The sequence below is a fragment of the Bos javanicus genome, chromosome 10 (genome assembly GCF_032452875.1).
Source record: "Bos javanicus breed banteng chromosome 10, ARS-OSU_banteng_1.0, whole genome shotgun sequence".
Taxonomy (NCBI): domain Eukaryota; kingdom Metazoa; phylum Chordata; class Mammalia; order Artiodactyla; family Bovidae; genus Bos; species Bos javanicus.
In genome coordinates this window covers 86031086-86043813 of record NC_083877.1, presented here as the reverse complement: position 1 = coordinate 86043813, position 12728 = coordinate 86031086, and the positions used below count along the sequence as shown (strand labels likewise).

The 12728-nt window shown below is 49.1% G+C and overlaps 1 protein-coding gene across 1 annotated transcript; it reads right to left on the bottom strand.

Annotated features, from left to right (window-relative positions):
• Positions 1-209: 209 nt before the first annotated feature.
• FOS (Fos proto-oncogene, AP-1 transcription factor subunit) lies at positions 210-3675 on the bottom strand. Its single transcript, XM_061429493.1, has 4 exons — positions 3356-3675; positions 2314-2565; positions 1784-1891; positions 210-1660 (listed from the first exon to the last, which is right to left on the bottom strand). Exons 1-4 carry the CDS (start codon positions 3494-3496, stop codon positions 1019-1021), a joined length of 1143 nt encoding a protein of 380 aa, XP_061285477.1. The 5' UTR covers positions 3497-3675; the 3' UTR covers positions 210-1018.
• Positions 3676-12728: the final 9053 nt, after the last annotated feature.

The following is a 12728-nucleotide window of genomic DNA, read 5'->3' as shown; positions in this document are numbered from 1 at the left end:
GAACCTGTAGGGAGAGAAGCAGCTCTGCAAGGTGAAGACGTGAGTTTGTACAATTTTCCAACGTCGGCTCTACAGTTTCTCTTGATTTGATAAGGGATCAAACAGAGGGGTGTGTCCCCTCCAAGAGCTACCCTTCTTGACAAATTGGTCTCTGACAATACCTTCCAGAAACTTAGAAAACTTCCAGAATGAAAAGAGCACAAGGTGGGTCGCATTCAACTTAAATGCTTTTATTGACAATGTCTTTGAACAATAAGCAAACAATGCTTAAATTTTTCATTCAAGTTCACTTTCCACATGTCAAAAGACCTCAAGGTAGAAAAAAATAAAATAAAAATATAAATATCTGAGAATCCATCTTAATAAATAAATTAAAAACACAATAAAACGTTTTCATGGAAAACTGTTAATGTCAGAACATTCAGACCACCTCAACAATGCATGATCAGTAACGTTACAATGAACATCGATGTTGAAGAAAAAACTACAGTACATGGATATAGCTATTTATTTCTATCTACTAGAAAATAAAGTCATATTTTTTCTTAATTTAATATTGGTCATTGCTAATCAGAACACACTATTGCCAGGAACACAGTAGTTATTGTTAAAATCAGCTGCACTAGATATAATTTGAAAATATCCAGCACCAGGTTAATTCCAATAACGAACCCAATAGATTAGTTAATGCTATGAGAAGACTAAAGAGAAAGAGAAAAGAGACGCAGACCCAGGCCTGGCTCCACATGCTACTAACTACCAGCTCTCAGATGTGTCACTGGGAACAATACACACTCCATGCGTTTTGCTACATCTCCAGAAGAGGTAAGGACTTGAGTCCACACGGGGATGCTCGCTTGCAAGTCCTTGAGGCCCACAGCCTGGTGTGTTTCACGCACAGATAAGGTCCTCCCTAGGTCTATGGGAACCCTCGAGGGAAGACGTGTTTCTCCTCTCTGTAATGCGCCAACTCAGGCAGTGGCCACGTGCACGCCCACTGCCTCCCCTCTCTGCCCGCTCACAGGGCCAGCAGCGTGGGTGAGCTGAGCGAGTCAGAGGAAGGCTCGTTGCTGCTGCTGCCCTTGCGGTGGGCAGCCGCACAGCTGGGGAAGGAGTCAGCCTCAGGGTAGGTGAAGACGAAGGAAGACGTGTAAGTAGTGCAGCTGGGAGTACAGGTGACCACCGGGGTGCACAGGGGCTCCAGCTCCGTGGCCATAGGCCCCATCCCCAGGGAGCCACCATGCAGGGGCTCCCAGTCTGCTGCATAGAAGGAACCAGACAGGTCCATGTCTGGCACAGAGCGGGCGGTCTCCGAGCCGCTGGGCCTGGATGATGCTGGGAACATGTAGTCATCAAAGGGCTCAGCCTTCAGCTCCATGCTGCCGACGCTCTTGACGGGCTCCACTGAGGGCTTGGGCTCAGGGTCATTGAGGAGTGGCAGGGTGAAGGCCTCCTCAGATTCAGGGGTGGCAGCCTCAGGCAGGCCCCCACTCAGATCAAGAGAAGCCACAGACATCTCTTCTGGGAAGCCCAGGTCATCGGGGATCTTGCAGGCAGGTCGGTGAGCCGCTAGGATGAACTCGAGTTTTTCCTTCTCCTTCAGCAGATTGGCAATCTCTGTCTGCAAAGCCGACTTCTCATCTTCTAGTTGGTCTGTCTCCTGGAAGGAGAGAGCAAAGGAAAGCATAAGAGACGGTCTGACTCAAGAACACAGATCTCTTACTTCTGGTCTCCAAGTTTCCCCTTAAGTTTTAAAAAGAAGTGACCCATGGGTTCTACCTACCGCTTGGAGGGTGTCAGTCAGCTCCCTCCTCCGGTTCCGGCATTTGGCTGCAGCCATCTTATTCCTTTCCCTTCGGATTCGCCTTTTCTCTTCTTCTTCTGGGGACAACTGGGGAGGGAAAAAAAGAGCAGCATTCAGTAACAGTGTCTGCCATCAGCTTCATTCACCCACCCCTGGGAAACCAGCTCCTGCAGCTTCCTAGTTCCTGGCATCTCTTCTGTGAAGCCATTTCTAACCTGCAGTTGCAAGCTGGGTGTGACTTGCATTTAAAATAAGAATCTCAGCAAGAGCCAAAGAAGAGCCCAGACTAAAAGCACAAGATGGAAACCTATTAGGGAAGAAACTATACATCAGGGCATTTCTTAGGGTGAGACTATCAGAGCCTGACTAGGATGGAAAGGGCTTGGAGCCAGGGTTTCCCATTTGGGGTGCCCAGTCAATGCATCACTGGCTTCACTCTGACCCCTATGTTGCCCATCTCCACAATGTCGATCCCTGCCTCCCCCTCAGAAGGTGCCAAGAACTCTCACCTGTTCTACCTTGCCCCTCCGGCCAATGCTCTGAGCTCTGCCTCCTGTCATGGTTTTCATGACTCCAGCCCTGGAGTAAGCCCCAGCTGAGGGAGTAGGGACTCCATAGGGGTGGGGGGCTCTGGTCTGGGACGGGGCCACGGAGGAGACTAGGGTGGGCTGTACTAGCCATTGTAGGTCCGGGCTGGTCGAGATGGCAGTCACTGTTGGGATGAAGTTGGCACTGGAGACGGCCAGATCGGTGCAGTAGTCCTAGAATGAAAGAGGAGGAAACTGACGTGAGCGAGCAGGTGGGGATGAGCAGAGTTCCCAGTGCCGCATGCAGCAAGGAAAGAGGCAGGAGAAGCCCTCCGGCAATGGACAGTTCGCGTCTTTATACACGCCCGCCATCGGAAATGAAAGGTCTCCCCCCTTTATTCCCAAGAATTCCGCAGCGCAGTGCCTTTCTCCTCCATCCTGCTGCTGCGTTCCCGTTATCCCTTCAGCATCACTCTCTTGAAAGGGGGTTTGTTATAAATATCTCTGACGTCTGCGCTGACGCAGGCGCCGCTCCGGAGTCTCCTGAATGAACTCGCTTTTTATCAATGAAACTGCCTTACACACCCGCCTGCTTCACCCTCCTCCCCTACCCCTCCTTTCCTGCTCCAGGCTGCTAGGGGAGGGGTGGCGGGGGCGCGGAATGGCCGCTTTTGGCCGCCTCCCCCCGGAGGCGCCAGGCTCTACTTCGCTAGTCTTTTGCTTTGGGACACTTTGGCCCCAGCTAATGTCAGAGATCAGTCAGCGAGCGCGCGCCGGGGGGCACAGCTCAGAAAGAGCCTGCCGCGGGAAATAAAAAGCAATTCTGATGACAAGCTCGCGGGCCGCTCCGAACAAAGTTCGGAAAAGCTCCCGAGTGAGGGCCGCTCCGGGCCGGGGCAAGGCTCCCTCCCTGCCCCCAGCGAAAGGAGTCCCGGACTCGTCTTCCCGAGCATCTCTCCCCGGTGATTCCTCTCCGGTGACCCCTCCACCCCGGGGCCCCGCAGCGGCGCGGAGCCAGCCTCACCTGCGCATTGACGGGAGAACCCATGCTGGAGAAGGAGTCGGCCGGTGAGTGGTAGTAGGAGAGACTGTCCCCGGCCGGGGAGGCGCTGCTGCAGCGGGAGGAGGATGCCTCGTAGTCGGCGTTGAAGCCAGAGAACATCATGATCGCGAGCAGTCAAAGCCGGGCGAGGGGCGCAGGGGCGGAGGCAGGTGCGAGCTGCCGGGCAGAGCTGGGTAGGTGTGCGCGGTCGCTCGCTCGCTCGCTCGCTGCGCCGCCGGCTCTGTGTCAGCTCCTTAAGCTTGCTCGCTGCAGATGCGGTTGGAGTACTAGGCGCCGCAGCCACCGCTTTTATAACAGCATTTTATGAATGAGCCCAACACGTCACTGGGCGCAACCATTGCGGCTCCCGAGGGGTGGCGCACGGGCCCGGCTACTTCTAGGGTCCCCATTTGCCGCCTCCGCCGCCCTCGCAGCGCCCCCAGTTCCCCGCGCTGTCAAGTTTCTTGATCTTGTCGGCCTGTCTCCCCCTGGTTCCTGGGGTCGCGTGGAGCCGCAGGGGTGAAGGGCCGCGGGGATGGATCCCCCCACGACTGCAGCGGACAGCCGTGGAAACCTGCTGACGCAGATGTCCTAATATGGACATCCTGTGTAAAGAGGAGGGAGGGATTGACGGGAACTGCTCCCGGGCTGCAGCCAACACCGAGGGTGCAGCGCCGGGGGGGAGGCGGGGGCCGCGGCCGGGGGGAGGGGTGGCGGAGAAGGCGAGCGAACATTCGCACCTGGTTCAATGCGGACCCTTGTTCCGGGGCTGGGGGAGATGGGGTTGGCGGGGAGGTGGGGCGCCCTTTTACTTCTTTACGGAAACCTGGGAAAGAGTTCTGAGGCTCAGGTTATAGGCGACACAGGTACACACAGCCAAGCAGGTTAAGCTTCGGCCCCCGAAGGAATGCGCCTCTACCCTCACTCCCCATTCTAGCCCTAATTCAGTGCAAGCTCTGGAAACGGACCCTCACCCCCTCACTTCAAGCTCCCCGGACTCCAGCATTATTAGGATTGTTCCTGCGGTTTGGAAGGATCCAAAATAAGACAATACGATAACCTACTTTATCTACGATGCTGGGTACTTTTTATTCTATATGTTTTGTTTGTTTGTTTTGCTTTTAAGGGGATAGGCGCTTTGTTTTTGCTGTGTGTGTGTGTGTGTTTCTTGGCAGTATATGAGATGTTACTGTTGCTGTCAAACCCCTGAGAAACTAGCCAATAAACAGCGTGCAGAATCTCTCAACAAGGATGTCTGAAGGATTCGTTTGCCTGGTTCTGAGCTCGGGCCCCGGGGCGTGGGGTAGGGGGGTGGTGTTCTGTGGACAAGGTCGTCAGTTCGGAGCACCGGATGGAGCGAGCACTTGGGGCAGCACAAGTCCCTGCTGGGGAGGTGGGGGTGGTTCGGCGCCCCAGGAAGCTGGTTATTGGGAGCCCGAAGCCGGTGATTTTCCAGCGCGGACTTGGAAGGAGGGAGGGGGGTTGGACCGGGGGCGCCTGGAAGGACCGTGCCCAGCAGCGCCCAGGCCGGAATCTTCGGCAGCTGGGACCTCAGGCACCGCTCGGTGGCCTGGAAAACAGGCCTTCGGGGTGTGGGGGCGGGGTCAAGGTGCTCTGGAGTACGCTGAGCCGCCCCAGACGCCCCTAGCCTCCTGCTCAGATGCAAAGGACAGCCGGGGTCACACTGCCCCCGGCTCAATCTCTGCGCGCCGGCCACCTCCGGGACGCAAAGTCGCAGATCCCCGCAGAGACACAGGTCCCTGTGTCCCTTCCCCCACTCTGCGGACCGGGGTTGGGGGTTGGGCACGATGGGCACCTGGAGAGGGGCGAGGCGGGATGAGGGCAGCGGGCGGATCCTTCGGGACTCGCGGGGAGCGGGACAGCCGACCTGCCTCCAGCCGCCGCACCCCGGAGCCAGGCGATCCTGCTATAGATAGTAACAGGGAAGCGGCTGTTTACAGCAACACTGCGCCGCCAGGGCCGTCTCCAGGCGACGCCGCGCGGCCGGGCGCGCCGTCGGCCTGGCTAGGCCGCTCTCCCTCCTTGCTCCCCCGGGGGCCTCGGCCTCCCCGGCCGGACTGCGGCCACTCCCGCCGCCTGACCTCATCTGTGGGGTACGGGGGCTGAGTGCGGCTTGCGCTAGCGGCTGGACGCTAACCTCCATTCTTAGAGATGCGAACCGGGTGAGAGCTGCTAGGGCAGGGAGGCGGAGATTCGTGGAACTGGGCCACTTGCTATTTTTGCATTCCCTGTCACAAGCAGAGGTGAAAACAGAGTTTCATCATTGTATGTCACTGGTTTATGTTGGTGGGAATTTAGGCGCTTTTTTTTTTTTCTCTCACCTAAAAAAAGGCGGGGGGAGAGAAAAGGAAAAACACATAATACATAAACATAGACTTGGAGCTGCTCTGAATCCTCAAGCAATTCTGCTGCATTCCATTCCCCTCGTTCTATGGTTTGCCGGGCTGCTTCATTGTCCTTGATTAAAAAAAAAAAAAAAAAGTTAAGATGGCAAATCCATCTCTCTTATTATTAGCTTTGGGCAAAATAGGTCAAGCTTTGAATTCCTGGGTCTGGCCTTCCCTTCCCTTCATAACTGGCTCTCAGGCCACTTAAGAGAAAACCTAGAATGACTTCATTTACTTCCCCTTAGAGTTTTGAAGCAGCTCAGGCCAACACCTAAAGGATGTGTCAAGATTTTATATCCAGGATTTATGCATATATCATTTATTCTGCCCTTGCCAACAAAAAAGGAAAAAGGTCTTTGGATAAGGTCTTTGGATAAGCCTGTCTCCTCCACAGGAGGAGGCTTAACTCTTTCTTTCCTGGCACCATTATGGCTACAGAGCTGGAGACTTAATAAATCCATCCTCTAAGAAAGACAGACCATGCATTCACTCATTCTTTTATTTATTTAACAAAGAACTTACTTATTGGGGCTTCCCAGGTGGCTCAGTGGTAAGGAATCCACCTGCTAATGCAGGAGGCACAAGAGACGCAGGTTCAATCCCCGGTTGGGGAATATCGTCTGGAGGAGGAAATGGCAGCCACTTCAGTATTATTGCCTGGAAAATGCCATGGACAGAGCAGCCTGGCAGGCCACAGTCCATGGGGTCACAAAGAGGCGGACACAACTGAGTGACTGAGCATGCATGTGATTACTTATTGAGAGCCTTCTATGGCCTGGCCCTTGCTAGGGGCTGGTACTTACTCTAATGAAGACAATGGACCTGCCCCTACTGTCAGAGAGATTCCAGCCTTATGGACCAACAAGTCATTAGAGAATTGCAGGACAGCAGTAAGTGGTTTGACAGAGGTAATAACAGGGTGGTCCAGTGGCTAAGACTCCAAGCTCCCAATGCAGGGGGCCCAGGTTTGATCCTTAGTCAAGGAAATAGATCCCATATCTCACTAAGACCCAGTATAGCCAAATAAATGAATATTTAAAAAATAAGAGAGTGCTATGAAACACAGAAGAGAATGTGGGGACAGGTATCAGAAGAAGTGATTGCAATACAGAGACGGGATCTGGATCCACTGTCCTCTGGGATATAACATAATAAAGGGGCCAGAGCATCATCTGGGAAGTAAAAGCAGGTGCTCGACCTAAAGCAGTAGTATCAGATAATATAATCTCAGACCTCCTCTCCTGCCCCACTAATATCTGAACCTGCAATCATTCTAACATACTCTCACATCTCAATCTACTCATGGTACCCATTTCAGGACAGCCAAAATCACATTTTTAATATGGAGCTCACATGATGTAGCCTTAAAATAAAGGGAAATCAGACCCAATCTGTGAAATTATGTTTGCCACTGGCCAAGGTCAGGATAACTTTGAGACAGATGTGTGTGTGTGTGCGCCTCTGTGAGTTCAGTGCTGCCTTCCAACAGGGCAAGGCTTCCATGTTCTGGACAAGTCTGAGCATGGAAAACCAAAACTTACATAGTTTGTGATTATCTATGCATTGAGTTCCTGCTACCTGAGGATCCAAAAGTGAACAGGAGGGTAGATTCTCATATCTGATTTTAACCTAGATTAAAAACAAATTCATTCTTTGTCAGCAGTTGCTTCTTATCAGATGGAGACTCTTCCTATTTTGCACTTCTCTGGCATTTAAGAGGCCTGACCCATAGCAAGCTTTTGTTCACCACTCTGGAGGTCAGTGCACATTGTTTAGCCTGGTGTTATTGCAACACTAAGTGAAAGGCTACTGTCTGTGCCGCCTACGTAAATGCTGCCGCACACAACCCATCCTCAGCATGCAGAAGTAGTTAGTTATTTGGGGAAGTGTGGTCTATCGGTGAAGGGTTGTGGGCAGAGCACGGGACTAGAAGTCAGGAAGATGCGTATAGCAAATTCATCTCCTTCAGGGACTTGGGGGAAGTCGCTTCTAAGACTTGTTTAGCATCTGCCTACTTTTGGCCTTTGTCTTTTTCATATACAAATATCCACTTAGCACCTACCCCAGCGCCTAGCCCATAGTAGGTGTTTAATAAAATCTATTCAATGGCACCCCACTCCAGTACTCTTGCCTGGAAAGTCCCATGGATGGAGGAGCCTGGTGGGCTATAGTCCATGGGGTCGCTAAGAGTCGGACACGACTGAGCGACTTCCCTTTCACTTTTCACTTTCATGCATTGGAGAAGGAAATGGCAACCCACTCCAGTGTTCTTGGCTGGAGAATCCCAGGGACAGGGGAGCCTGGTGGGCTTCCGTCTATGGGGTTGCACAGAGTTGGACACGACTGAAGTGACTTAGCAGCAGCAGCAGCAGCAGCATTGAACTGATGAATGAATGAATGCTCTCAGCCAAGCAGGGCAACTGTATATTCTTGTTCTTTATGGGTACTAAGAAATCAAATAGAGAATGTTCTTTAACTCTTTGAAAAGGCTGAACAAGCTGAGTCTTTTATCCTTGGATATGAATAGGGAAAAACTGGGAAGGAGAAAATAACAAGATGTTTGGGCTATTTTCAGCTGGTGCAGCCTCTGTCAATAAAGAACACCCCAGTGGTTAGTGATGAAAGATGGAACTTACCCTTGTTATTGAGCCCCATGAGAGACAGCCAGTGCCCATACATTAATGCCACATTGTCTGCAAGGACAATGACTGTGTGACCACCACTCTCTAATTTATCCATTCTAAATGTCTGAACCCCAGCGGGAGAAACATTTCACTATTCCCACAGGACTCACAAACTCATGTGAGCCCAGCGAAGGACCTTAAGGGTCAAGGTTACTCACCCTATGGCTCAGACCGTGAACAAAAAGTGTCTCTATTTTGAAACAGTGGGAGGCACAGAACTATCACCACCATCATCATACACACACAAGCCACCATCACCACCACCACTCATTAGTACTAGGAATTTTGCCTCTTTGGGAAAAACTGTTTCCATTCTGAACAACTCTTGGCTTTTTGACAGGAGATGATGATTCAATGGGATCCCCATCCTTCTGCTAATGCAAGCATTTAAACAAAGCTCTGTGTGGTCCCTGGCACATGCTCCATCTGGAGCTGAGGAAACTGGGGAACAGCTACGGTGCCTAAGAAAGACACATTTCAGCCCAAGCTCATGGGATCTTTCACCACAACCAGCAGCACTGGATCCCCATTTAGTCAGTAATGCCAAACCTTGCTGCATTCCCCATCCTCTGACAAGCAAGTCTGTCCTGGCTGTCAGATCCCCAGGTGTCCTGAGCTGACCTTCTTCAGCTCAGGTGGATTTAGCTGCTAAAATTCCAAAGGAATCTCATTGACGTCACTAAATCTATAGGACAACGCCACACCCTAAGAAACCTCAACTGCAGGGCTCCCATCCAATGGGGAAACTTCATGATCTGCATGGGCAGGGCTAAGGATGGCTCAAATGGGCTGGCACATGACAAGCCTCAAAGTGTTAAGACATCTCCAGCATTGCTTACACCATTTAATCCACCATCTTTCTCAAGAAGAATGGCAAGAAAGATCTTTAAAAGAGACATTAATAATTATAAGGCAAAAAAAAAAAAAAAAATCCTCTTTCCAAAACCAGAAGAATCCTGACCAGTAGGTAGGAATTCAGAGTTAGGCTGCCTTCTGATCTATAGATCATAGGTTCATCCTCTGATGTGGACATTTTGTGTCTTAGTTTAGTATCTGATTTGCATTCTATGAAAAAACTTCCAGTTCCAACTCCCAGCTAAGTTTTGATTTTCTCCACTGCTGTTTTACCTGGAGTGTTAATGAGTTACAGATCCCTTGTGAAAATCCCAAAATTGACTCTACTGAAGAATTCTACCTTTAGACTCTGACCCACCTGAGATTGTGGGGTAATCCACGAAGAAAAAGACAGATCATGCACTAAAAGTCTCCTTTCCCACTTAGTGGGGCTCTGAATTAATCCTAACACTAAATACTAAATCCCTCCAAACTTGTTTAGTGGCTAATATGCAGAATCACACTCAGAAAAAAAAAAAAAAATCTGTACCCCTTACAGAGGTCTACCACAACTGTGTAACCCAGCCCTGGCCTCACCTTCCATCTTAAGCAACTTTCCCTCCTTCACTCCTCTCCAGGCACATTGGCCTTCTTTCTGTTCTTCAAATATGCCAAGCTGGTTCAGGAGCTGGGTCTTTCTAATCACTGTTCCCTCTTTTCCCCAGATTTGGACATGTTGACTTATCCTTATGATCACTATTAGCTCAGTTTTCACATTCTCCAGGAAGCCTGTCCCCCATCCAACACTGCATCCCTCCTCATTGCCCCTCAGTCACTTTCTGTCACATTACTTGGTTTTTTATTTTCTTTCGAAGACTGATCACCAGGTTACTTGGTTTATGTATGCTCTTTTTGGTTATCTCTCTTCCTCTCCTAAGCCACAAGATCCACCAAAGCAGGGACCTTATCTATCTTATTCAATAGGTATCTATCCTCAGGGCCCCAGCTTGCTGACACTAGTAGGCACTGGATAAATGTTTGCGGAATGAATGAACATTAAACAGAAAGCTCATCATTTGTTGTTCATGTGGCTGGGAAGGCAGCATGGGTTCTTGTTTTGGATAAAGGGGCTTGATGGCTGACTTCCTACAGTATCTTTCTCAGGTGAGGGAAACCAAAATCCTGATCAGTACCTTCTTTATCAGGCATAATAATTTAGATGCTTATAAACCCAAGTGGTATACCCATCCTTAGAACTGTATGGATTTGTCATATCTGCTTATTAATCATTCCTCTAGCTGTCATTCAAGAGGGTATGGGTGCTCTAGTTTTACACCCACAACCATCCCACCCACAAACGTGATCAGCATAAGAAGAAATTTCATCTTGGATGGGGTATCCCCCAATCCTTTCTTTTCTACAAACTCAGCCTAATACCACAAGCAACTTTTTAGAAACTATTTGGATATAGAGGTAAAAACCTAACCAATTTTTTAGTTCAAAAGCACTGTGAATAGGGCCATAATAAAACCTTCATACCAACTGTGACACTGGTGGTAAAGAACATACTTGCCAATGCAGAAGACATAAGAGACACAGGTTCGATCCCTGGGTCAGGAAGATCCCCTGGAGAAGGGCACAGCAATCCACTCCAGTGTTCTTGCCTGGAGAATCCCATGGACAGAGGAGCCTGGTGGGCTATAATCCATGGGGTCGCAAAGAGTCAGACACGACTGAGTGACCTACACTTTCACTTTCAAAACTTTTATGGCACTAATACTAAAATGACTATGATACCCTTCCAAGTAATTAAAAATAAAAACAATATCAATTTGCAAAATAAATTTTTACTTAAAAAATAAAACTTATAAATATGCCAAAAATAACGCCAGGATGTAAGTTCCATGAGGGATGGAAAAATTGCTGGTTCTCCAGAGCCTGGAACAGTGCTTGACACAATAGCAAGCACTCAATAAATAGAAAGATGGGTACAGTTTTCCTAATTACTTCCTTGAGTCTTTCTCCACCCCCACCCCAGCATATACTTCCTTGGCTTCTTGGGCAATCCAGCCATGGTTGAGAATGTGGCTGGGACCAGGTCAGTATTTGTTGATTGTTCAGCATGCACTGGACAGGACTAGAATATCACATACCGCAGGATCACCTCAGGCCTGAATGCAGCCCTCTGTGGGCCAGAGCTGATCTCTGTGGTTATAAATGGAGCACCACGTGCTCCTGCTCCATCCAGATTGCTGTAAGTGAAGAATGGGATCAGCCCTCAGGATTCTTCACTTGAATCATGACAGAACCATTCTCTTCCTTTCTCCAGATTAATCATCTGGTTTGGAATGAATCTTGTATCACTTGCCCAGAAGGGTGTCTGTGGGTGAGGAATCTTTGCTTTCCCCTAGTCTCTATTTGCCAGAAACAGGAAACTTCATACTAGGTGAAGAGCTGGGACTTCATCTGCTATTAGTACTTTGTCATCCAAATCAAGTTTATTTGAACCCAGAGCGTCATCCAGCTGATGTCTGCTTAAGCTTTGGAGCTTGGAAAAGAGAGAAGCAAGGGGTTGTGAAAAGGCTGGGGAAACGGAGGAAACCTGTCGTTATGCAAATAGCGCTCCACGCATCGGCCGCCAAATTCCCAGGTTCACCTAAGGATAGCTCCCAGCCAGGAACAGTGAATATCCACACTTCTCATTCATTCTGGCCTACATGCTAAAAGAACCAGAGACTCACATAAAAAAAATTAATAAATAATGGAGAAAACAGAAGAGTTTCAAATTAAGTGATTTTAGATTGTATTTTTAGATAGGAACAGCCCTGAGGTGTTAATTTCTCACGTCTGGTTTGAGATTAACTTAAATTGTATTCTTATCAGATATCTCTCTCCTGGCTTTTTATTTTTCCATTGGTTTCAGAATTCCCTCCAGGGAAGAAAGGGGTTTCACAGACCTCAAATTATTATTACCTTGTGTAAGAAAAAACAACTACCCACAGGTACTAGGGTATGGCCTCTACATAGTTAATCCTTTCATCACTCAAATTGTACAATTATCCTATTCCTCATTCTTCATTCAGTACCTTTATTAGATACCTACTTTGTGCCAGCCAATGGAATCCATAGTAAACAAACAAACTCACATGAAGCTCATGGTCTAGTAATAAACAAGAAAACAAATAAACAAAATATATAAAAGTAAGTGCTAGGCAAGTAGTTAAAGTGGAAGGATATGTTGTGAGTGACTGTGTTGCTACTTTGGATTGGGTGGAAGGAGGTGGCATTTGCCATGAGAAGGACAAGGAGCAGAGCATTCTGGGTAGAGGAAATGCTTCCCAGTATAAAGTACTGAGAAGTATAACCACGGAGCCCAGCAACCCTCTGTCTTTGTAAGGTGCACTTCAAGCCCTAGTGTCTGAGTTACCA

Excerpts from the sequence above, each read along its gene's own strand:
- FOS (XM_061429493.1), bottom strand. The coding sequence starts at position 3,496 with ATGATGTTCTCTGGCTTCAACGCCGACTACGAGGCATCCTCCTCCCGC. Across the intron at positions 1,892-2,313 it reads GGAGGGGCAAGGTAGAACAG|TTGTCCCCAGAAGAAGAAGA; the intron begins GTGAGAGTTCTT and ends TTCCCTCCCCAG. Across the intron at positions 1,661-1,783 it reads TGACTGACACCCTCCAAGCG|GAGACAGACCAACTAGAAGA; the intron begins GTAGGTAGAACC and ends CTCTCCTTCCAG.